Source organism: Mustelus asterias, chromosome 26, assembly GCF_964213995.1.
Source record: "Mustelus asterias chromosome 26, sMusAst1.hap1.1, whole genome shotgun sequence".
Lineage (NCBI taxonomy): Eukaryota > Metazoa > Chordata > Chondrichthyes > Carcharhiniformes > Triakidae > Mustelus > Mustelus asterias.
In genome coordinates, this window is record NC_135826.1 from 47,810,248 (window position 1) to 47,836,432 (window position 26,185).

At 46.4% G+C, this 26,185-nt stretch overlaps 1 protein-coding gene across 1 annotated transcript; it reads left to right on the plus strand.

Annotated features, from left to right (window-relative positions):
* The first annotated feature begins 399 nt into the window (after positions 1-399).
* Positions 400-9,775, plus strand: micos13 (mitochondrial contact site and cristae organizing system subunit 13). The gene is made up of 3 exons (XM_078198696.1): positions 400-2,457; positions 4,074-4,125; positions 9,567-9,775. Exons 1-3 carry the CDS (start codon positions 2,284-2,286, stop codon positions 9,671-9,673), a joined length of 333 nt encoding a protein of 110 aa, XP_078054822.1. The 5' UTR covers positions 400-2,283; the 3' UTR covers positions 9,674-9,775.
* Positions 9,776-26,185: the final 16,410 nt, after the last annotated feature.

The window sequence follows — 26,185 nt, forward strand, 5'->3', positions numbered from 1 at the left end:
GTCCTTCCCTTAGCCATGTTTCAGTAATTGCAAAATATCCCAGTCCCACGTACCCATCCATGCCCTGAGTTCATCTGCCTTGCCCGTCAGGCCTCTTGCATTGAAATAAATGCAGTTTAATCTGGACTTCCCTTGCTCTCTGTCTTGCTTTTGCCTGCCTGATCTGTCTGGTACTAGGATTACTGATACTGCCTTTACTATTTAATGTGCTCTCTTTAACTTCTGTGCTGTCCTCAACCTTCTCTTCTGTCTCCCTACTGCTTTGGATCCCACCCCCCTGCCAAACTAGTTTAAACCCTCCCGAGTGGCTCTAGCAAATCTCCCTGCCAGGATGTTAGTCCCCCTCCAGTTCAGGTGTAACCCGTCCATCTTGAACAGGTCATCCCTTCCCCAGAAGAGATATCAATGATCCACAAATCTAAATCCCTACCCCCTGCATCAGCTCTCAAGCCACGCATTCATCTGTCTAATCTTCCTATTCCCACTCTCACTAGCACTAACACCGGTAGTAGTCTAGAAATTACTTCAAGGTCCTGCACTTTAGCTTTTGGCCTAACTCTATATTCACACTTCGGGATCTCATCCCCTTTCCTACCTATGTCGTTGGTACCAATATGTACAGTGACTTCTAGCTGTTCACCCTCCCCCTTAAGAATGTCCTGCAACTGCTCAGAGACATCCTTGACCCTGGCACCAGGGAGGCAACACACCATCCTGGAGACTCGATCGCGGCCACAGAAACACCTGTCTGTGCCTCTAACTAGTGAGTGCCCTATTACTACTGCTCGCTTGCTCTTTGCCCAACCCTGCTGTACAGCAGAACCAGGTGTGGTGCCACAGGCCTGGCTGCTGCTGGTATCTTCCCCTGACAGGCTCTCCCCCTCAACAGTATCTAGAATGGTATACCTGTTTGAAAGGGGAATAGCCACAGGAGACTCCAGCACTACCTGCCTGCCTCTCCTGGTGGTCACCCATCTATCTGACTGAACCTGTGGTGTGACAACCACCCTGTAACTAGTCACTGCAGTGACTGCACCTATGCAAATCTTACCTGAAACAGCCAATTAGCATCGCCACTTTGCTGCCCTCAGCTGCTTGCCTTCACACGAAGACAGAGGATGTCTTCCAGATGTCCATCTTTTGGTAGCAGTGACTGCGCCTATGCAAATCTTATCTGAAACAGCCAATCAGCATCGCCGCTCTGCTGCCCTCACCTGCCAAGTCCCCCTCAATATGTCTCCAGTTTGAACATCCACGTGATTTGGTCACTGTGACTTTTCTCGAGTATTGACAGATTCTGTCTCCTGAAGAGCTAAAAGTAATTCTGAAATGAATTGGCCCAGGGGAAGCGATGGCATAGTGGCACTATCGCTAGACTATTAATTCCAAAACTCAACGAATCTTCTGGAGACCCGGGTTCAAATCCCACCATGGCAAATGATGGAATTTGAAAAAAAATCTGGAATTAAGAATCTACTGATGACCATGAAATCATTGCTGATTGTCGGAAAAACCCATCTGGTTCACTAATGCCCTTTAGGGGAGGAAATCTGCCGTCCTTACCTGGTCTGGCCTACATGTGACTCCAGAACCATAGCAATGTGGTTGACACTCAACTGCTGTTGGGCAACTAGGGATGGGCAATAAATGCTGGCCAGCCAGCGATGCCCATGTCCCATGAATGAAAAGAAAACTAAGCTGGCATACAAGTTGTTACTTCAGATACGTTGCATCAGTATCAATGCTACCATATTCTCAACGTTACCCTGGAAATTCCTGATAAAGTTTCTTAAAATGTGATGTCAATGCAAGCTTTTTTTTATCATTCAGTCCATCAGAAACATCCTAGAAGATATCATATAAAATTAATTACAATGTGCTGCAACTTGTGTGGCTGCCATTTTGTACACAGCAAGATCACATCAGCAACGCTGAGATGAGTGGTTAGTGGCTTTTTAGACGTGCTGCTTGGGACAGGGATGTTGCTTCCATGATTTCTGTTCTCTGGATGGGAAGTTTTGTTGTTTGTTGAAGAAGAATTGAACTCTGTGCTCTGAATTAGAGGAAGACCAATGTGAACAATATTGCTTTATTTGGTTCAAATTGCTTATTGAGCCAGTCCACTAAATCAGCTTCTGACAACACTCCAAATGCAAGTCCTACTCCTGTATTTGGCAGGAGATACATAAATGTCCATGGTTGCTGGCCTTGTACAGCTATGTCTGATGATAATATGACCGTTTCTTGATGAAATGGGACTGAGATATATTATTTTGTTTCCTAATGGTTTTGTTTTCAAGGTTCTTTACAAAGGTTGGGATAATTGGAGGTGCTTTGTACACCGTTTACGACCAAGACTTATTGGGAAATGGGGAACGCAGTTCTGAGATATTGGAGAAGGTGTCAACTCAAGTACCGGTTGCTGTGGATCAGTGGGCGAATTATTTCGGAGTGAAGGTACAGTACATCGTCCAAAGAAATTACTTTGTTCTTTATTCACCTCTCCTGTCTGGGATTGGCTTCAGATGACGATAGCAGCTCTCTGTTCCATTGCCAAAGAAGCTTTTCTTCTGCTGTAAACTCAGATTGAACTTGGTAGGTGAACTTGCAAAGTGGCACAGTGGTTAGCACTGCTGCTTCACAGTTCCAGGGACCCGGGTTCAATTTTGGCCTCAAGTGACTGTCTGTGTGGAATTTGCACATTCTCCCCGTGTCTGCGTGCGTTTCCTCCGGGTGCTCCGGTTCCCTCCCTCATTCCAAAGATGTGCAGGTTAGGTGGATTGGCCATGCTAAAATTGTCCCTCATTATCCCATGATATATAGGTTAGGGGGATTAGCAGGGTAGATACGTGGTGTTATGTGGTAAGCCTGGGGATAAGAGTCATTCATAGATTATCCATGCTAAATTATCCCTTAGTGTCAGCGAGTTCAGCAGGGTAAATGTGTGGGGTTACGGGGATAGGGCCTGGGTGGGATTGTTGTCGGTGCAGGCTCGATGGGCCGAATAGCCGCCTTCTGCACTGTAGGGATTCTATGCTATTTTAGCCAATGGGAAGCTGAAACTCTCTTTGCCTGAGTGCCATACACGTGCACACCTTTCCAGTGAGAGCCTCTGCATTGTGTTTGGGGGTGGAGGGAGATTCCAACCTGGCCTTTTCTCCCTCTGCTTCTCTTCCTCATATTTTGTTTTGTCAGGGGTGGGGGTTTCTGGGGTCAGGATGGAGGGTTGTGATTAGACGGAGAGGCCATGGTGCTAAATCCAACTTCTGTATCCAGACAACTGCCCTGGCTGAGATCAGATTACTCTGTATGAACCAGGGGTTGAATTTGGGGATTTCGGGTGTGTTTCAATCTTTTCTACCCTGGGTCGATGGATCAAGGGATGGGGCATTTGGTGGAGCGTTGTGTCTGTGTGTGTGTGTGTGTGTGTGTGTGAGTGTGTGTCTGTGTGTGTGTGTCTGCCTCATAGTGCCAGGGACCCAGGTAATTGGAGTTTACATGTTCTCCCTGTGTCTGTGTAGGTTTCCTCCGGATACTCCGCTTTCCTCCCACAGTCCAAAGGGCTGCATGGTGGCACAGTGGTTAGCACTGCTGCCTCTCAACGCCAGAGACCCGGGTTCAATTCTCGGCTTGAGTCACTGTCTGTGCGGAGTCTGCACGTTCTCACCGTGTCTGCGTGGGTTTCCTCCGGGTGCTCCGGTTTCCTCCCACAGTCCAGAGGTGTACAGTTTAGGTGGAGTGGCCGTGCTAAATTAGTGTCGGGGGGACCAGCAAGGGTAAATGGATTGTGGTCGGTGCAGACTCGATGGGCCGAATGGCCTCTTTCTGCACTGTAGGATTCTATAAAACCACTGTTCAGGTCTTGGTTCTGTTGGCCAGTTTGAGATGTGACTCCAGTGCCACTCAGCATGCCATCTGACCAAGCAGGTCAACCAATTATATCAGTGCCTTGAGAGCAATGATCCATGCCGGTCCCGCGACCAAGGATGCTCTCATCCCAGGAGAGGATTTTTTGAAGGAACAGCTGTAGATTGACAGTGGATAAAAGCTAATGGTTTACCTTTCCTTCGCAGCTACCAGATATTCCCAAGCTAAATGTGCCTGCGGCTGAATTGTGGAACACAGGTAAAGATGTCTATTAATCAACTTTAGTCAGAGTTTGTGCGGATTCACGAGTTCTTGACTTTCTTTAGCACCTCATTGATTTGATTTATTATTGTCACATGTATTGGGGTACAGTGAAAAGTATTGTTTCTTATGCGATACAGACAAAATATACCATTTATAGAGTACATAGGATTGAAGGAAAGGAGAGGGTGCTGAATATGGTGTTACAGTTACCGATAGGGTGGGGAGAAAGATGAGCTTAATATGTGATAGGTCCATTCAAAAGTCTGATGGCAGCAGGGAAGATGATGTGCTTGAGATGGTTGGTATGTGATCTTAGACTTTTGGATGGGTTATTCTGGTGTGACTCCGCCTAGACTGCGAGTAATAAAAGGCAGTTAGATTACGGAGAGGCAGTGGGGCCTGCACTGACCCTGGATCCTGCTGCTACTCAACAGGAGCTGTTGGATATTTAGCAGTGACAGGAATCCCAATTCTTTATCTTCCTGATTGTCAACGCTGTAATTGGTAGTCTCTTGGACAGCACGGTGGCACAATGGTTAGGACTGCTGCCTTACAGTGCAAGGGACCCAGGTTCAATTCCGGCCTCGGTCACTGTCTGTGTGGAGTTTGCACGTTCTCCATGTCTGCGTGGGTTTCCTCCCACACTCCAAAAAGTGCAGGTTAGGTTGATTGGCCATGCTAAATGAACCCTAGTGTCAGGGGGATTAGCAGGGTAAATGTGTGGGATTACATGAATAGGTCCAGGGTGGGAATGTGGTTGGTACAGACTCAATGGGCCAAATGGCCTCCTTCTGTACTGTAGGGATCCTATGATTCTTGATACTTTCTAACGACTCGGCTAAAAACAGGAATCTTAAATGTTGTGCATTGTAGACAGAGGTTCAGAATCTGCCACATCGCATCCCATTGCACTGCCTGTAAACACACTCTGATATAAAGCAGCATCCAGCTTTAACCCTGGAGTTAAAGCTGTGGCAATATGAAGACTCTGATAAATTGATGGCCGAGTCACTGTTCCAAAAACCACGATGCGACACCACTCCTTTTTTGCACAGATTTATTTTTAAGACTTTTTGCTTGATCATAAAACCCTAATCCGAACTCGGGGTGGCATGGTGGTTAGCACTGCTGCCTCTCAGCGCCAGGGACCCGGGTTCAATTCTGGCCTTGGGTCACTGTAAGAATCAAAGCCATGTGAGCCTCCTCCAACTCCACTTCATTTCCCTTTATTCCCTTTTCCCTCGTGTGTTTACTTAGCTTCCCCTTAATACATCTGTGCTCTTTACCTTAAGAATGACTTGCATTTATATAGTACCTCAACACAAAACATCCCAAGGAGATGCACATGGAAAGTAGGGGTAGGAGGAGGCCATTCGGCCTTTTAAGCCTGCAGCACCATTCAATATGATCACGGCTGATCATGCACTTTCCTTATCACACTCCTGCTTTCTCTCCGTACCGCCTGATCCCTTTAGCCACAAGGGAGAACACCAGTCATGTTTTGACACCGTGTTACATAAAGAGACACCAGGACAGGTGAGCAAAGACCTGACCAAGAGGCAGGCCCCTTGGAGCATCCCAAAGATGTACATGGCACAGTGGTTAGCACTGCTGCCTCACAGCGCCAGGGACCCGGGTTCAATCCCTGGCTTGGCTCAGGAGTCTGTGTGGAGTCTGCACGTTCTTCCCGTGTCTGTGTGGGTTTCCTCCGAGTGCTCAGGTTTCCCCCTACAGTCCAAAGATGTGCGGGTTAGGTGGATTGGCCATGCTGAATTGCCCCTTAGTGTCAGGGGGATTAGCAGGGTAAATACATGGGGTTACAGGGATAGGGCCTGAGTGTGATTGTTGTCAGTGCAGTGTCGATGGGCTGAATGGCCTCCTTCTGCACTATAGGGATTCTGCGAAGTGCCTTTTGATGCAGAGACCATGACACCATTTAAAACAGAATTGGATAGCTGCTTGAAAAATGGAGAGTAGACAGGGAAAGGCCAGCTTTGTGTAATTATGGTAGGTAGCTCCAATTGAAGGGCTAGCACAGGCAAAGTAGGCTGAAGAGCCTTTTTAAATTCATTCTTGCGATTTGGACCTCATTGGCTAGGCCTGTATTTATTGTCCATCCTTAATTGCCCTTGGGAGGGTGGTGGTGAGCTGCCAAATTGAACCGCTGCATTTCATGTAGTGTAGGTACACCCACAATGCTGTTCGAGAGGGAGCTCCAGGATTTTGACCCAGCGACAGTGAAGGATCAGTGATATATTTCCAAACCAGGATAATGAGTAGCTTGGAGGGGAACGTGCAGGTGGTGGTGTTCCCATGTGTCTGCTGCCCTCGTCCTTCTAGACGGTAGCTGTTGAGAGTTTGGAAGGTGCTGTCAAAGGAGCCTTGGTGAGTTGCTGCAGTGCACCTTGTAGAAGTGAAGAATTCTGCTGTCACTGTGTATCGATGGTGGAGGGAGTGGAGGTGGTGGATGGGGTGTCGATCAGGAGTTGCTTTGTCCTGGATGGTGTTGTTGAGCTTCTCGAGTGTTGTTGGATCCAGGCAAAGGGAGAGTATTTCGTCACACTCCTGACTTGTGCTTTGTAATGGTGGCCAGGCTTTGTGGGGTCAGGAGGTGAGTTACTCACCGTAGGGTTCCTAGTCTCTGAAATGCCCTGGTAGCCACAGTATTTATATGGCTAGTTCAGGTCAGTTTCTGGTCAGTGGTAACCCCCAGGATGTTGATGGTGGGTGATGATACTGCCATTGAATATCAAGAGAAGGGGGACATGATGAACTCAGAGAGTGGGTGAATAATGGGAGCAGCTCGAGAAAGATTCAAGTTCAGGGCTAGGACCTGAGGTGTGGGTCAGTTGATGGATGTCTGGCTTGATGAGCTCGTGGAAGGGAGGGATAAAGTGTTATAATCCTGGTGACAAAGAAGTCCATAAGCTCCTCGCAGTTCTTTACGCAGAGAGTGGTTGGGGTGTTCTTTACGCAGAGTGGTTGGGGTGTGGAATGGACTGCCTGCAGTGATAGCGGAGTCAGACACTTTAGGAACATTTAAGCGGTTATTGGATAGGCACATGGAGCACACCAGGATGATAGGGAGTGGGATAGCTTGATCTTGGTTTCAGATAAAGCTCGGCACAACATCGTGGGCCGAAGGGCCTGTTCTGTGCTGTACTGTTCTATGTTCTAGTTGTTGGAGGTGAGAATGGGAGGAGGTGGGTGAGGGAGGGGTTTAAAATGACGATTTGAAGGAGAGAAAAGAAACCAGCAGCTGGAATCCAGGATGATCCTGGAGCAATGAACAGTTTTAGCAGTCATGAGAAGGACATGATAGTGATGTAAATGCTCCAACCAGATCCAGTATTGATTGGCTTAAGCCAGTTGTTAGCCATCTTCTTTCAAGTCTGTGGACCTTGGACTCAGGGGAGTGGAGATGTACTGGGAGAAACACCAGGATGAGAGAGAGTAATTATTTAACTTGGGGGCTAGGGCATTAAGTGTAGAGGTTAGGGTGCAATTGAGGAAATTGTTTCATGCAGGAATGTTGTGGTGAACAGAGGGCCAGAGGCAGATAGTTAGGAATTTGAAGTGCACCTGTTAGTGAATTGGAGGGAGATCATTTTTTTCCAGGAGCTGATACAGAAGAAAGGATGTTTGTAAGAGTTATGTGGGTGCAGAGTGATACAAGGAAGAGATCAGAGTTGGCCTTGCCTGTAATTGACATGATTGGGGTAGTGAGGCCGCATGAGATGGCAGGATGACTGTGAATGTGATTGGGAGTTTGCATGGTGATATTCAGGAAGAATAGGAGAGCAGTGAATTCCGGAGAGAGCACGGTGAGTGAGATGGAAGTCAAAATCACTGAGGATGAGGAGTTATTCGGAGCAGAGACCAAGTGAGGAAAATGGTGAAGAATTCTGCTGGCATTGTGTGTTGGTGTTGGAGGGAGTGAATGTGGATGGGGTGCCAATCAAGCGGGGCTGCTTTGTCTTGGGTGGTGTCAAGTCTCGAGTGTTGTTGGAGCTGCACCCAACCAGGCAAGAGGAGAGTATTCCATCACACTCCTGTTTTATGCCTTGTAGACAGTGGACAGGCTCTGGGGAGTCAGAAGGTGAGTTAAAGGGGGAATTTTCCCATCCCGCTCGCCATGGGAATCTTCTCGGGCGGGCGGGGGGGAGGGGAGAAGCGGACCATGCAAAGGTCAGTTGACCTCGGACAGGATTTTTCGGTTTTGGGACGAATATGGTCGGAAAATACCACCCAAGGAATGACTAGAGAACAGGTCACTCGCTTTGAAATAGAATTCTCTCTCACTCTTAATTCTGCCATATTACCCGAATGAGCCAGTTAGCCACTGTGAGATTATAGTTACATGCTCAGATAACATTTTTTTTAAAAGTCTGGATAAATAAATAAACATGATGTGGAGATGCCGGCGTTGGACTGGGGTGAACACAGTAAGAAGTCTCACAACACCAGGTTAAAGTCCAACAGGTTTATTTGGTAGCAAATACCATTTGGTATTTGGTACCATATAAACCTGTTGGACTTTAACCTGGTGTTGTGAGACTTCTTACTAAATAAATAAAAACCGGAAGATGCTAGATCTTCCTGTTAGAGCGGCACGGTAGCACAGTGGTTAGCACTGCTGCTTCACAGCTCCAGGGACCTGGGTTCGATTCCGGCTTGGGTCACTGTCTGTGTGGAGTTTGCACATTCTCCTCGTGTCTGCATGGGTTTCCTCCGGGTGCTCCGGTTTCCTCCCACAGTCCAAAGATGTGCGGGTTAGGTTGATTGGCCAGGTTAAAAATTGCCCCTTAGAGTCCTGAGATGTGTAGGTTAGAGGGATTAGCGGGTAAATATGTAGGGGTAGGGCCTGGGTGGGATTGTGGTCGGTGCAGACTCGATGGGCCGAATGGCCTCCTTCTGTACTGTAGGATTTCTATGATTTCTATTTCTATTAATGTGTAAAAGAGGAACTCTAAAGATGTGCGGGCTAGGTTGATTGGCCATGCTAAATTGCCCCTTTGTGTCCAGGGATGCATAGGTTAGAGGGGTTAGTGGGTAAATATGTAGGGATATGTGGATAGGGCCTGGGTGGGATTGTGGTTGGTGCAGACTCGATGGGCCGAACGGCCTCTTTCTGCACTGTAGGATTCTATGATCTATGACTATACTTATCAGAGCTCCCGACACTCTTGCCCTAGACAGTATGTGAAGATTGGCCAGTTGGGCTAGCTATTGGAGTAGTACTGGCAGTGCAAGTCTAGGCTGACCTGTCCCATATAGAGAGGAAGGCTATGTGAATGTGTGTGTGTAATGTTGGTCCTGCCTCAGGTGGTCTGTACCTGTTGGTAGCTATTGAGTAGGAGTGGGTAGAGTGAGCATCTCATGAGTAAGGATTCCCAAAAGCACATGAACCAGCTTTGGTTTCCATTGTTTTTCAGGAGTCAAAGCAACTGCACATTTCTTGTCAACTGTCCCTACAAAATGTAATGAATTCTCTCACAGAGGCTGGCACTACATCAAGGACATGGCCAACAAAACAGCCTGAAGAGCTCCCTCCATCATTATCAGAAGACCTTTTGTTCATGACCACAAGACTGTAACAAAATGTAAATACTTAGATGATGGTAATAAAATATATTTGAACTTGCATGTGATCAATTTTATGTTGTTTAAAGTTTGAAGTTTATTTATTAGCGTCACAAGACGGCTTACATTAACACCGCAATGAAGTCACTGTGAAAATCCCCAAGTCGCCACACCCCGGCACCTGCTCGGGTACACTGAGGGAGAATTTAGCATGGCCGATGCACCTTACCAGCACGTCTTTCAGATTGTGGGAGGAAACCGGAGCACCCGGAGGAAACCCACACAGACACGGGAGAACTCCGCACAGACAGTGACCCAAGCAGGGAATCGAACCCGGGTCCCTGGCGCTGTGAGGCAGCACTGCTAACCACTGTGCCACCATAGAAATGTTGCAGCTCCCCGTTGGGGAATTGAACCCCAGTATCCAGCGTGACAAACGGGGATATTAACCACTATGCCAGCAAGGAAGCCATTGAGCATCACAGTCTGGGGAAAGGGAGTTTGATACTCAGAGCCAGCGGAAGTCATTTCATATTTATTTGTAAATTCTGTCGTCCACTTACAGGCTGATGACTTGGTAGAAAAATAAAGGGAATTAGCCTATCCAGGTAGGCACAGTAAGAAATCTCGGTTTATTTGGAATCACGAGCTTTCGGAGCGCTACTCCTTTATCAGGTGAGTGGAGTATATCCATGTAGGATCATGGAACTCCCCATTGCTGTTTATGGATTTCCCAGTGTTAAGGATGAACCTCCCAGCTGCCCTGCCCTAGAGGAGGATAAGAGCTATGGCTGGAGCCTGGAATAGGTGTCCCAGAATCCCAGATGGAAGGATTGAGCAGGATAAAGTCACCTTTCACTGAACATATGATTTCTATGATGAAGAAGTAGAGTTCCTACAGTGTTGGTTTCTCAATTCCAACACACCTATTTGTACATTGAAGTGTGTACAAATACTTAGTGGTCAAACGGTCTGGCACACATGATGCCAACCATACAACAAAAACAACTTACCGAGTGCCCTAAACATAGTGAAATATCCCAAGGTGCTATAATGGAGCACGATCAAACATATATCACTGTCCCATTAGAGTAAATCTCTTATCTTTGCACCAGTGTTGGTGCAATTAAAATTGGGGCTGCACAAGAGGCCAGAGTTTGAAGAGATAGAGAGGGGTGAAGACTGGAAGGGAGTTGAATCATAGGGTCCCCACAGTACAGAAAGAGGCCTCCTTCTGCACTGTAGGGATTCGATATAAACAATGTGGGTTAGGCAGCACGCGTGATAGGAGAACAGGACTTGGCGCCGAGCAAGACGTAGGCAGCAGAGTTTTAGATGACATTAAGTTTGTGGTGGGTTGCTAGGAGCAGATTGGAATAATCAATACAGACCTTGGTAAGGGTGCAGAGGAGATTTACCAGAACTGAACAGAAAGGACTTGGTCTGTGCTCGGCTGTTACTGGTGAGGTCTCAATTGGCCTCCATGCCTCTGCAGTTGGTGATTTGATTTATTATTGTCACTTGTACAGGGATACAGTGAAAAGTATTGTTTCTTGCATGCTATACAGACAAAACATACCGTTCATAGAGTACATAAGGGAGTAGGAAAGGAGAGGGTGTAGAATGCAGCGTTACAGTCATAGCTAGGGCATAGAGAAAGATCAGCTTAATATATGGCAGCCATGATGTGGAGATGCTGGCGTTGGACTGGGGTGGGCACAGTAAGAAGTCTCACTAGGTTAAAGTCCAACAGGTTTATTTGTAATCACGAGCTTTCAGAGCACTGCTTCTTCACCTTAACCTGGTGTTGTGAGACTTCTTAATATATGGTAGGTATGGTAATATATGGTAATTGTGATGCTTTGGGTGGGGGTTGGAATCTGAGAAATCTTTGTGTGAATGTGAGCTGAGTTACAGGATTGAGGGTGGCGGCGGTTTCTCTCAGAGAGAACAACATTCTCCACTCAGACTCACTGTAATAACCACATGGATGTGAGGGACTGGAGGCTACGCTGTAGAACCGTACTCCAGCATAGAGTGAATGCTTCAGGACATGAGGAAGGAGACAGGACTAGCATGATTTCGGGATGAATGCCATGATAAGTATTTGACTTGATTTGATTTATTATTGTCACATGTATTAACATACAGTGAAAAGTATTGTTTCTTGCGTGCTACACAGACAAAGCATACCGTTCATAGAGAAGGAAAAGAGAGAGTGCAGAATGTAGTGTTACAGTCATAGCTAGGGTGCAGAGAAACATCAACTTAATGCGAGGTAGGTCCATTCAAAAGTCTTGACAGCAGCAGGGAAGAAGCTATTCTTGAGTTGGTTGGCACATGACCTCAGAATTTTGTATCTTTCTCCTGAAGGAAGAAGGTGGAAGAGAGAATGTCTGGGGTGTGTGGGGTCCTTAATTATGCTGGCTGCTTTGCCGAGGCAGTGGGAAGTGTAGACAGAGTCAATGGATGGGAGGCTGGTTTGTGTGATGGACTGGGCTACATTCACGACCGTCTGTAATTCTTACAGTCTGATGATTCTATAGGAAAAGGTGTTAGCTTAGATGGGCTTTTTGGTCAGCATGGACCAGTTTGGGCCGAAGGGCCTGTCTCCGTGTCGTAGATTCTATGAAGTATATCTGCACTTTCAGTTTTTGCTTTTAGCATCAAAAAAAATTACCAGGATAAAATGGGAAGAATCAAAAACGTTAGGGTAAATTGTTGGAAAACCGCATTTGTTTTGGACATTACTGAACTCCATAAAAACAAGGCAGAACTGAACTAGATACAGCTAAGCTTAAAAAAAAATGCCCAATTCATGAATAGATCAGTCACAGCACTTTTGCCAACAGCAATTCCAAGTTCTGATTATCACAAAAGTCCTGTTGACTGGTTTAGCACTCCACAAGCTTTGACTTTATTTGTTAGTGAACTGTGGAGACTCCTCACAATATTTAAAATATCGAATAGCCACAATGACACAAAAGTGCTTTTGGCTGAAATGATCCTCTGAACTGGAGATTTTGGATAAGTAAACACAAAAATGTGAGCTGAGTTACAGGAATAGCCACAATGACACAAAAGTGCTTTTGGCTGAAATGATCCTCTAAACTGGAGATTTTGGATAAGTAAACACAAAATCCTCCAAAAAAAAATTGGGAATCTAAGTAAGAATTGACTTCCAAAAGTAATTTTTAAATTTTAATTTTTTTAATGTTAGTTGCGGCTCAGTAGGTAATACTCTCAGAAAGCTGTGGTTTCAAAGTTCCACACCAGAACATGAACACACAAATTAATGCAAAGTGCTGTACTGTTGGAGGTGCCTGTATCTACCTGAAACAACATTTTCTTAAAGATCACACATTCTCCCAATAGTTTTTCCCAGTTCAACCGGTATCTCACCTCTGACACAGTTTTAATAGCAAACTTGTTTCTGTAAAATACGCAATGCTGCATCAACATGCTCGTCAGATGATGTCTGGCATCACGTTGACAATCCGTCAGCCATGGCTCAGCACTCGTACCTCACAGTCAGAAAAGTTGTGGATTCAAGCCCCACTCATGAGTCATGGGTGGCTCAGTGGTTAGCACTGATGCCTCACAGCTCCAGGGACCCATGTTCAATTCCGGTCTTGGGTGACTGTCTTGTGTGGAGTTTGCACCTTCTCCCCGTGTCTGCGTGGGTTTCCTCCGGGTGCTCCAGTTTCCTCCCACACTCCACAGATGTATAGGTTGGGTGAATTAGCCATAGGAAATGTGTGGGGTTACGGGGACAGGGTGGGGAAACAGTGCCTGAGTAAAATACTCTGTCAGAGAGTCAGTGCAGATGCACTGTAGGGATTCTCTGAGCATCCGATGCAGTAGTGGGGGAATGCTGCATGGTTGGAATGGTGGCTTTTTAAACTAATCTTTAAATAGGGGCCCCGTATAGGAATCTTAACGGGCTTGACCGGGTAAAAGCTGAATGTTTCCCCTCATGGGATAGCCTAGGATCAGAGGGCAGTTTCAGAATAAAGGGATGCCAATGTAAGATTGAGATGAGGGGGAATTCTCTCAGAGGGTTGTGAGTCTTTGGAACTCCTTGGCACAGAGAGCAGTGGGGCAGAGTCTTTGTGTATATTTAAGGCTGAGATGGATACATTTTTGATCAGTCGGGGAATCGAGGGATATGGGAAAAGGGCAGGAAAGTGGATGTGAGGAGTGTTGGATCAGCCGTGATCCTATTGAATGTCAGAGCAGGCTCGAGGGGCCGAATGGCCTACTCCTGTTCCTATTTCTCAGGTGGATGTGGAAGATTCCCATGGCATTAATTCATAGAAGAAATTCTGGACAACATCCTCATCCAAATTGATGTGGAGATGCCGGCCCCAGTCGGACTGGGGGTGGATACAGTGAGGAGTCTCACAACACCAGGTTAAAGTCCAACAGGTTTATCTGGTATCACGAGCTTTTGGAGCGCTGCTCCTTCATCACACACACCTGCTGCAATCAAAAACACAGCCTATCTATTCCCTCCGTGGATGGTAACCCACCTGCTGCCTGCTTACAGCAGGTTCTGTTCTTAATTCAGATTACCACTGTGTTAATATGCAGCGTGAATGATCTTCATGGTGTCTCGTATCCTCCCTCACTTCCGTACAAAGACCATCTTCCCCTAGTCTCCGCTTGCAGGAACCAGACATTACAATTTAAATTGAGCATCAATAGACAGTGGAGGGAGTAAAACTTACTCCTTTGACCCTCAGATGCCACCCACACTAATGCATAGGCATGATGCCAAAAGGAAGTGGACCCTTTAGAACCATAGAATCCCTACAGTGCAGAAGGAGGCTATTTGGCCCATCGAGTCTGCACTGATTCTCCAAAAGAGCATCCTACCCAGGTCCTCCACTCTGGCCTATCCCTGTAACCCTACATATTTACCCTTGCTAATCCACATAATACTCTTGCCAATCCACCTAACCTCATAGAAATCATAGAAACCCTACAGTGCAGAAGGAGGCCATTTGGCCCATCGAGTCTGCACCAACCACAATCCCACCCAGGCCCTACCCCCACATATTTACCCGCTAATCCCGCTAACCTACGCTAACCTAAGGGGCAATTTTTAACCTGGCCAATCAACCTAACCTGCACATCTTTGGACACTAAGGGGCAATTTAGCCTGGCGAATCCACCTAACCTACACATCTTTGGAGTGTGGGAGGAAACTGGAGTATCCGGAGGAAACCCACGCAAACACGGGGACACCTTCCTGGTCAGCATTTATTGCCCATCCCTAGTCGCCTGAGGGTGGTTAAGAGTCAACCACATTGCTGTGGCTCTAAGGTAACATGTAGACCAGATCAGGTAAGGATGGTAGATTTCCTTTCCTAAAGGACATTAGTGAACCAGATGAGTTTTCCCGACAATCGACAATGGTTTCATGGTCATCAGTCAATTCTTAATTCCAGATTCTTTCTTTACTGAATTCGAATTCCCCCATCTGCCGTGGCGGAATTCGAACTCGGATCCCCAAAACATTCTCCGAGTTTCTGGATTAGTAGTCGAGCGATAACACCACGAGGCCATCGCCACCCCTGGCTGACACACTGGAGTGGGACTTTACGGCCTCGCTTGTCCCGAAACCGTAAAATCCCGCCTGAGGTCAACGGACCTTCCCATTGTTGCCCCCTCCGATTCCCGTGGCTGGCAGGCAGGGCGGTAAAATTCCAGCCTTTCACTTTTAAATCGAATAGGCAGTCATGGAAATTGCCAAATAAACTTCTACGCATGCGGCCCCGACGGTAATGGACTTAGAGCAGGAAGACGTGACAGAGGCAAGGACCTAAGGAGAGAAACGGAAGGTAACAGTTTGGGAAGAATGAATACAGCTCACCCCACAACCTCAATAATATGAATTTTTATTTTTTTTGTGTTTCTCCATGGAAATGACTGCAGCACATCACAACTGGAAAAAAATACCAGACATTTGTTTTTTGTTTCATATGCAGCATTTTCTCCCCCCCCCCCCCCCCCCCCCACCCACACCACCCCCCCTCCCCATTTTAAAATGCTGCTGCTCCGAAGCAGTTGTTAGTGCAGGTTCTGATGATGTAGTTGCACAGGAAGCTGTCGTGATTCCTCCTGCTGAGAAACAAGTCAGTTCTAACACTGAATAGTTAAATGTTTAAACATAGCAATTATTTACAGAACGGGTGTCCTGCCACGGAGGCAACACCTGCGGGCAGATAAGAGGAAAATGTTCTCCTGCTCCGATGTCGTTGGAAGACTTGAACTCCCCACATCCTCCCAACCTTTCTATGATCCATTTCTTATGAAACCTCCCCATCCCGAGAGACATTGCTGGCGCACAGTTCCATCGGCCTTCCTCGCGAGAGCTGCCATTTTCCCCAATTGTGCATGCAGGTGGCCACCTGGCTGACAAGTTGCTCGAGATCCAACTCAATCCCTCCCCGTATAATAAAAGCAAAATACTGCAGGATGCTGGAATCTGAAACGGAAACAGAAAATGCTGGAAAATCTCAGCAGGTCTGACAGCGTCTGTGGGGAGAGAATAGAACCAAAGTTTTCATAGAAATCATCATAGAAACCCTACAGTGCAGAAGGAGGCCATTCGGCCCATCGAGTCTGCACCAACCACAATCCCACCCAGGCCCTACCCCCATATCCCTACATATTTTACCCACTAATCCCTCTAACCTACACATCTCAGGACACTAAGGGGCAATTTTAGCATGGCCAATCAACCTAACCCACACATTTTTGGACTGTGGGAGGAAACCGGAGCACCGGGAGGAAACCCACGCAGACAAGAGGAGAATGTGCAAACTCCACACAGACAGTGACCCGAGCCGGGAATCGAACCCAGGTCCCTGGAGCTGTGAAGCAGCAGTGCTAACCACTGTGCTACCGTGCCGCCCTTGAGTTTTGAGTCTGGATCATCCAGACTCGAAACATTGGCTCTAATCTCTCTCCACTGAATCCTGTCCACACCTGACATTTTTTTTCATTCATGGGACATGGGCGTCACTGGCTGTCCAGCATTTATTGCCCATCCCTCGTTACCCTTGGAGGGCAGTTGAGAGTCAACCATATTGCTGAGCTCTGGAGTCACATGTAGGCCAGACCGGGCAAGGACGTTAGATTTCCTTCCATAAAGGACATTAGTGAAACAGAAGGATTTTTCCAATAATCGACAATGGTTTCATGGTCATCAATATATTCTTAATTCCAGATATTTTTTATTGAATTCAAATTCCACCATCTGCTGTGGCGGGGTTCGAACCCGGGTCCCCAGAAGATTAGCTGAGTTTTCGGATTAATAGTCTGGTAATGGTACCATGAGGCCATCGCCTCCCCATTTTCCAACTGGACGATGAGTAGCCGTGTGAAATCCTGCATACTTTTGTCCCCTCTTCCCCTCTCCCTAGCTTAGACGGGTGCTGAGGCTATCGGTGGCATCTGGGCCCAGTTAACACCTGATTAGAACGTGAATCTGAAGTCCTCTACTCAGTGATGGACTGGGTGACATCCCGAATACAAAGCATTGAAATAGCTCCCATGGATGCTGCACATGGGATGGTGACACAGAAGGATAATGGAACTATAAGGTTATCTAGTGGCCTCGGCTTGCACTGCAGTGTCACCAGGAGCTGTTTACTGAAGGAGATCACAGTTAGAAAGGTATTGTCAACAGTGTTGACCAGAAGTGTGGCAAAGGTTTACATTTTTATTATAGGGGATTGTACCCTTATTGTAAATACAAAACAAATGTCACTTCAATGTCCACATTCACTTCCCACATCCAAAATGAAATGATGAAAACCTATTTTATATCTGGCTGGAATTTTGCCAGACAATGGGGAGTAACCAACAGCACAGAGCGTTTGTTCCATACGATAGAAATCATAGAAACCCTACAGTACAGAAAGAGGCCATTCGGCCCATCGAGTCTGCACCGACCACAATCCCACCCAGGCCCTACCCCCATATCCCTACATATTTACCCACTAATCCCTCCAACCTACGCATCGCAGGACACTAAGGGCAATTTTTAGCATGGCCAATCAACCTAACCCGCACATCTTTGGACTGTGGGAGGAAACCAGAGCACCCGGAGGAAACCCATGCAGACACGAGGAGAATGTGCAAACTCCACACAGACAGTGACTCAAGCCAGGAATCGAACCCAGGTTCCTGGAGCTGTGAAGCAGCAGTGCTAACCACTGTGCCACCGTGCCACCCCGTGCCGGTAGAATTCTACCGTGCCGGTAGAATTTCACTACCACAGAAAGTAATTGAGGCCAAAACATGCAATTTCAAGAAGAAATTAGATATAGTTCTTGGGGCAAAAGGGATCAAGGAATATGGGGGGAAAGGCGGGATCAGGACAGTGAATTTGATGATCAGCCTTGATGAAAATGAATGGCGGAGCAGGCTCGAAGGGCCGAATGGCCTTTTCCTGCTTCTCGTTTCTATAACCAAACCTCTCTGGGAGGAGTTCAAGTCTTCCACAACACCGAGGATAAAGGAACATTCCTAACAATGAGAACATATACATTGCAAATAATATTCAGAGTAATAAAACTATAACATTTACAATGCCTTTAGCAATCCACCAACAACTATTAATCATTGCAACATTTACACTTGTTCCCAGACACTTGCCTTTAAATATATATATATTTTTGAATGATTTAACCCTTTGATTGGGAAGACGCAGCCAGAGGCTGGTGAGGCCCAGGCCTGCATTCCTTTTCCCCATTCACATGGTAGAGCGTTGGTGGTCGTTCAATACTTTTAACAAGGACACGACTTATATTGTTGATGCGGCAGGGAAACCGATGGCATGGACCATGCTTGCTGTGACCTTAAAGCACACTGCCGGTTTAAGCTGAAGTGTTAGACAACTCGCCAACACTGTAAAGCAAGGAGTAAGCAAGGTTTTTGTTAATTCTCAAAATTGACAAGGGTGCAAAGAAAACAGTCAAACATACGGGTTTTCCGCTGCCACAGTGTGTGGGCTGGGCTGGGGAGTGAAGGGGGATGGGGTGTAAATTGACTCTTTTGACAGAGGTGTTGGCTTTACAACTTTAATGAAATGTCAGAAGGTCACAAGTCCTTTCACTTGGAGTTGCCAATCCGAAATCGATCAATAGAAACATCCTCAAACTGTGGCTAAACTAAGCCTTCGATTGAGTGCGAATTACTGGCTTCAGTACTACTGCAATGCAGCAATGTCACGTGACCACAGCAATGGCCAACTTTGATTGGGATCTATTTTCCCAAAGTCGAACCCTCTTGCACTCAAAGCTAAAATCTTTTACACAATTTCCTCAAGCCACAGATAATGGCCTTTAACCGTCCTAATTTTCTAGGGTTCCCTGTGCCACTTGCCCCAGCTAAGAGGATGCCTCACATGTGGGTTCTTGTCCACAGCAGCCCGGGGCTCATACCAACTTGTGTCTTCTTGCCCTTTATCGCCCTTGGGATGAGCACAATATTTACCTCACTACCTCCTACAGCAGGATACCATGAACCAATGACTCTACACCATGGCCACCATACCAGTACACTGCATTAATTAGCCTCAGTGCAGGGGGCAGGGGCCGGCAGTGGGGGGGGATCACCCTACTATCCTTTCCCCTCCAATCATGCTACAGTGAAGGCTGGACAGTGCATGGGCGGCACAGTGTTTAGCGCTGCCAGGGATCTGGGGTCAATTCCAGCCTCAGGTGACTGTCTGTGTAGTTTGCACATTCTCCCTGTGTCTGCATGGGTTTCCTCTGGGTGCTCTGGTTTCCTCCAACAGTCCAAAGATGAGGTAGAGATGCCGGTGTTAGACTGGGGTGGGCACAGTAAGATGTCTCACAACACCAGATTAAAGTCCAACAGGTTTATTTGGAATCATGAGCTTTCGGTGAATCACCTGGTGAAGGATTGGCGCTCCAAAAGCTCGTGATCCTAAATACACTTGTTGGACTTCAATCTGGTGTTGTGAGACTTCTTACTGAATTCAAAGATGTGGAAGTTAGGTTAACTGGCCGTGTTAAATTGCCCCTTAGGGTCAGGGGGACTAGCAGGGTAAATATGTGGGGATACAGGGATAGGCCCTGGACAGGATTGTTGTCAGTAAAGGCTCAATGAGCCGAATGGCCTCCATCTGCACAGTAGATTCTATTCTATGAAATAACCTCCTCTTTGTGAAGGTGACTTTGTGAATCCACCCACCCCGACAGTTCAATGGATTCATAATAATTTTGAGTGTGCATTCTTTTGAAAAATCTAATTTTCCCAGGATGGCAACAGATTTCTCTGACTTTCTTATATCTATCTCCTGCTCTCATTCGGTGGGGTGGGGGGGAATGGGGATGATCTACAAGTTTGCCCTCAAACAGAGCTTGTTTCCACTTGTGACGAAGAGCATAACTAGAGGCTATCGATATAAGATAGTCTCCAAGAAACTAAATAGAGAATTCAGATGAATCATCTTTACGAGAATGTGGAACTCACGGGGAGTAGTTGAGGCGAATAGTATAGATGTATTTCAGGAAAGGCTGGATGAGCATCTGAAGAGGAAGGAAATAAAAGGTGATGTTGATAAGAGTGAGACGAGCAAAGATAGGAGGTTGTTCAAGTGGAGCATAAATGTAGGCTTGGACTGGTTGGGCTGAATGGCCAGATTCAGTGCCATGTTTCCCAGGGCAATTCTGTGTAAACCTAGTGCAGCAGCTGAGAACAGGGCGCTATGTTTAAGGACTTGAGCTCGAGACTTCGGACTCTTACGGATGACCAACTTCCTTTGCTTCACCAGCAGTGACCAAGCAGGTTACGAGGCAGTGGAATGAAAATGTTGAAGCACCAACTCGCTGCCGGGGGAGGTAGTGGAAGCAGATACGATAGTGACTTTTAAGAGGCGCTTTGACAAATACATGAATTGGATGGGAAAAGAAGGATATGGTCCCCGGAAGGGTAGTGGGTTTTAGTTCAGACAGGCAGCATGGTCGGTGCAGGCTTGGAGGGCCGAAGGGCCTGTTCCTGTGCTGTCATTTTCTTTGTTCAACTGTACAATGTCTCAAATCCAGCTGTCCGAAAACAGGGCATTTTTAGAATAGGCATCAATTTAAATTGCGTAAAATAAATTTAAAAAACCTGGACAGGTTAAACACTGCATTGGTGCCACTTGTGTCCCGGTCTATTCCCATTTTCCGAGCGCACCTTGACCCAGCTTGACCAGATTGGCCCATGGACTGAACCACCTGACCTGAAATCAGGCCAGATCTAAACTTTTGACAATGGCCTCAGTCCCGAGGTTGCCGGTTTTGAGACACCGTACCTGGACTGGATTGGGTTATATTTCCAATAAGATAACTCGCTGCTGCAATCTAAACAGTTTCCAGAAATAATTTCAATATCAACTGATTAGTTGAAAGAAAGCCAGGTATATGTTACCACTCTTTGGGTGAAGAAGTCAAACTGCCAAACAATTGAACAGTAACACAAACTTTTGTGCAGTTTACTGGTTACAGAGTTAGATAGGCACATCAGCAGTTTATAATTCAATAGGTTATGAAACTTGCGCGTTTTGCTTTGAATAGTGGGGAACTCTATTGGACAACCGCTCACAAGGCATTCTCTGTAACCTCCAAAGCCCAATGAATCTCTGAGATCTCTGCGCTCCTCCAATTACGGACTCTTACGGATTGCCAACTTCCTTTGCTTCACCAGCAGTGACCAAGCCAACAACTTCTCCAGCTCTCACTTCCTCCTTTGAACCTCCTTCTCAAAACCTACCACTTTTACCAAACTTTCTGTCATCTGTCCAAGTATCTGCTTATGTAACTCATCATTAAATTTTACCTGTTAATTGTAACCAAAAGGGGAAAAAAAAACTAACCAATTAAGATCTCCAAAATGATCCCCATTCCTGCAAAAAAAAATTCCCAAGAACTTGACATTACCAATGTCAGGCCTTCTGATTTTAGGAAAAGTTTATTACGTTTGCCTAAAACATCATTTACATTGAGATATATGAACAAGAGACACCAGGTTCCTGAAGCAAGGGTCTTGCATGGCTAAATGTAAATGTGCCAGAATGTGCCAAGGCGAAGATTGGATCTTATCAAGAACTGGGATTCAGGAACCCAGCAACATAATGAGATTGTAAAAGCAGCCCAACTTGCCCTGAGTTGGGATCTGCCTCAGTGTCTCAGAACCTCTGGGTCATCACAAACCCTGCATTTAATGCAGTGCGAAGCACCATAGACCAGTAATCTGAAGAAGGAAATGAGTGGCAATCTATTAAAAGCGGCAATTATTGTTTGGAAGCTAAGGCTTTGCTCCTGAATCAAGAGCAATTTGTCCAACCTGAAGATGCTTCTTAAACTTGCCTCATAGTTCACTATCCTCAAAGTTTAGCCCATCTTTTCTCGGATACTGACAGACCTCACGTGCCTCATTAGCACTCTGCTTCTAATCCAATAATAATAATTTTGGATGAAATGTTATCTTTCCCCACCCCATAATTATCACAGCGCAAACGATTAGATGCCAATTCCACCATTTCCAGTATATTTACATCTTTAGATGATGAGTTATTTTGAGGTTATTGTACCTGTGCAATGCTTCTGCACTCACCTAATTCTAACCTCTTAAACACCCCAATTTTAATTACTGTACTATTGGTGGACGTGCCTTCAGCTACCTGGGCCTTAGGCTCTGGAATACCGTCCCTAAACCTCTTTCCCCCTTTAAGACGCTCCTTAAAAACTATTCCTTTTGGTCGTTTACCCTCGCCCTTCATTGCCTCAACTGATGCTACATAAAAACAAGCTGTTGGATTAAGTTCTGGGAGACACAGCACACCTCCTGCAAGAGTTGCACTTACTTCCTGTCACACTTCAGCCACCACACTCAGCATATTTTCTGATTCATCCTAGAGTCCTTTACGGTACAGAAGGAGGCCATTCAGCCCAGAGTCCATGCTGGCCCTCTCCAGAACAATCCAGTCAGCCCAATCGCTGGCTCAATTCCCAAAGCCCGACAAGTTTGTTGCTCTCAAGCGCTCAACCAATTTCGTTTTGAAATCATTGACAGTCCCACTGACTTCCTGCAGCCTCGTAGGCAGCGAGTTTCAGGCATTTACGCTGATTGCATAAAAAGTTCTCCCCACATCTCCCACTGTCTGGAACAATGCCACGAGTGTTCTTCATTAATCTCCTGAATGTATTCAAATAAGTTCATGTAAAAATGCAACCATGTTTTTTTAACAAATTTGCTCTCAAGATGTGGGCAGCACAGAGTTTCTTCACCCTGAAGCCGACATATGGACTCGAAACATTAACTCTGTTTTGATGCTGCCAGGCCTGCTGTGTCTTTTGTTTTTATTTCGTAATTTCAGCAGCTGCAGTATTTTGCCTTTACTGTAGTGACGATGATGATGCCTTCTTCACAAGTTATTTTTCCTTTAAGCACTTGAATCTACTTTTTTTCAGGAAGTAACAAGGAGGACTGATGAGGGTAGTGCAGTGGATGTTGTCTATATGGATTTTAGTAAGGCATTTGACAAGGTCCCACATGACAGACGGGTCAGAAAAGTGAAATCCCATGGGATACAGGGAAAAAAGGGTGAGTTAGATCCAGAATTGGCTCAATGACAGGAAACAAAGGGTTTAAAAGTTTTAGTTTATTTATTAGTGTCACAAGTAGGTTTACATTAACACTACAATGGAGTTACTGTGAAAATCCCCTAGTCGCCACACTCTAGCGCCTGTTTGGCTACACTGAAGGAGAATTTGGCATGGCCAATGCACCTAACCAGCACGTCTTTTTCGGACTGTGGGAGGAAACCGGAGCACCCGGAGGAAACCCACGCAGACACGGGGAGAACGTGCAGACTCCGCACAGACAGTGACCCAAGCCGGGAATCTAACCCATGTCCCTGGTGCTGTGAGGTAGCAGTGGTAACCACCGTGCCAGGGTAATGGTCAATGGATGTTTTTGTGAATGGAGAACACTTTGCAGTGTTGTTCCACAGGTCTCGGTGTTGGACCTCTTACTGCTTGTTGTGTGTATTAATGATTGGGACTTAAATGTGGAGGCGTGATAAGGAAATTTGCAGACGACACAAATATTGTCCATGTAGTTGATAGTGAAAAGGATAGTGTCGACTCCAGAATTATATCAATAGTTTGGTTTGATTGGGCAGAGAAGTGGCAAATGGAATTCAATCTGGAAAAGTGTGGGGTAATGCATTTGGGGAGGGAAAACAAAGTAAGGGAATATTCAATAAACTAAAAGATATTGAGAGTGCTTGTGTAAGTGGGCGGCACGGTGGCACAGTGGTTAGCACTCCTGCCTCACAACACTAGGGACCTGGGTTCAATTCCAGGTCATTATCTGTGTGGAGTTTGCATGTTCTCCCCGTGTCTGCATGGGTTTCTTCCAGGTGTTCCGGTTTCCTCCCACAGTCCAAAGATGTGTGGGTTGGGTGGATTGGCTATGCTAAATTGACCCTGGTGTCAGGGGATTAACAGGGTAAATATGTGGGATTATAGGGATAGGACCCATGTGGGATCGTGGTCGGTGCAGACTCGATGGGCCGAATGGCCTCCTTCTGCACTTTCAGGATTCTATGATTCTAAGTGAGATTCCTTGTCTCTGTGGAGAGCATGTTCACAGGTCCCTGAAGCTGGCAGAACCGGTGGACAAGGTGGTCATGAAAGCACTTGGAATGCTTTCCTTTATTGGATGAGGTAGTGAATACAAAAGCAGGGATGTAATGCAGGAGCTGTATAAAATGCTGGTTAGGCCACAGCTGGAATTTTGTATACAGTTCTGGTCACATTACAGGAAGGACATAATTGCGCAGGAGAGACTGTAGCGGGGATTTCCAGGAACGTTGCCAGGGTTTGATAATTGGAGCTGTGAGGAGAGTTTGGATAGGCTGGGATTGTTTTCCTTAGAACAGAGGAGGCTGAAGGGTTCTTAACTGAGATGTAAAAAATTATGAGCAGTCCAGATTGGATAGACAGGAAAGACTTGCTTCCCCTAGCTGAAGGGTCAAATATCAGGGGGCATAGATTTAAGGTGATTGGTAGAAGGATTAGAGGGACTCTAATCTTTTCACCCAGAGGGTAGTGGACATCTGGAATTCACTGCCCAAATTGGTTGTTGAGGCAGAAATGCTCAACTTATGTAAAAGGTGCCTGGATCTGCACCTGAAGTGCTGCAACCTGCATGGCTGTGGAGCGGGAACATCTACTCTTTCCACCACCGACGCTCAGTAGCCGCAGTGTGTACTATCTACAAGATGCACTGCAGTAATTCACCAAACACCCTCAGACAGCACCTTCCAAACCCACGACTGCTTCCATCTAGAAGGACAAGGGCAGCAGATACATGGGAACACCACCACCTGCAAGTTCCTCTCCAAGCCACTCACGATCCCGACTTGGAAATCGCTGGGTTAAAATCCTGGAATTCCCTCCCTAATGGCATTGTGGGTCAACCCACAGCACGTGGACTGCAGCGATTCAAGAAGGCAGCTCACCACCACCTTCTTAGGGGCAACTAGGGATGGCCAATAAATGCTGGCCTAGCCAGTGATAATCATGTCCCACGAATGAATTTTTAAAAAAGGTGCTGGAAAGTGTGATTAAAACGAGCGGCTAATTTATTTTTTTTCCTCTCTTTTTTTAGTCGGAACAGACAGTATGGGTGGATGGCCTATTCCGATGTTGTATCCTTTCTTCGGTTCCACTACAGCAGGTTAGGGGTTAGATATTCTGCAGTGAGTAGCCAACTTTCTAATTCCACAAAGCTTCTCCCACTGCCTATCATGACGCCAGACAGGATTGTGGTTGAATATTCTCCATTGGTCTGCATGGTTGCAAATGCAACTTAATACTCATTAAGCTCAGCACCACCCAAGACAAAGCAGTCAGCGTTTCATCCACCAACCTAAAAATCTACCATTGGTGTTCCTCAGCTGTAATGGACACCATCTATAAGATGCACTGCAGGGATTTACCAAGAATTCTTCAGCAGCATCCAGGACCCAGAAGGACAGGGTCACCATCAGGGTCATCAGATAGGTGGCAGTGGTTAGTACTGCTGCCTCACAGCGCCAGCGACCCGGGTTTGATTCCGGCCTCGGGTGATTGTCTGTGAGGAGTTTGCACGTTCTCCCCGTGTCTACTGAGTTTTGCTCCGGATGTTCCGGTTTCCTCCCACAATCCAAAGTTGTGCAGGTAAGGCAGATTGGCCATGATAAATTGCCCCATAGAGTCAGGGGGACTAGCTAGGGTAAATGCATGGGGTTATGAGGCTGGGTAGGATTGTGGTCGACTCAATGGGCCGAATGGCCTCCTTTTGCACTGTACCATTCTATGATTTCAGACTCAAAGCTTCAAACATGTTGGGGGAATGATGAGAGGTCACAGACCTGAAATGTTAACTCTGTTTCTCT

Bases quoted from the DNA above. Each gene is read 5' to 3' on its own strand.
- micos13 (XM_078198696.1), top strand. From the start codon at position 2,284: ATGGTTTTGTTTTCAAGGTTCTTTACAAAGGTTGGGATAATTGGAGGT. The intron at 2,458-4,073 runs GTACAGTACATC...TTTCCTTCGCAG, and splicing joins CGAATTATTTCGGAGTGAAG to CTACCAGATATTCCCAAGCT. The intron at 4,126-9,566 runs GTAAAGATGTCT...ATTGTTTTTCAG, and splicing joins GGCTGAATTGTGGAACACAG to GAGTCAAAGCAACTGCACAT.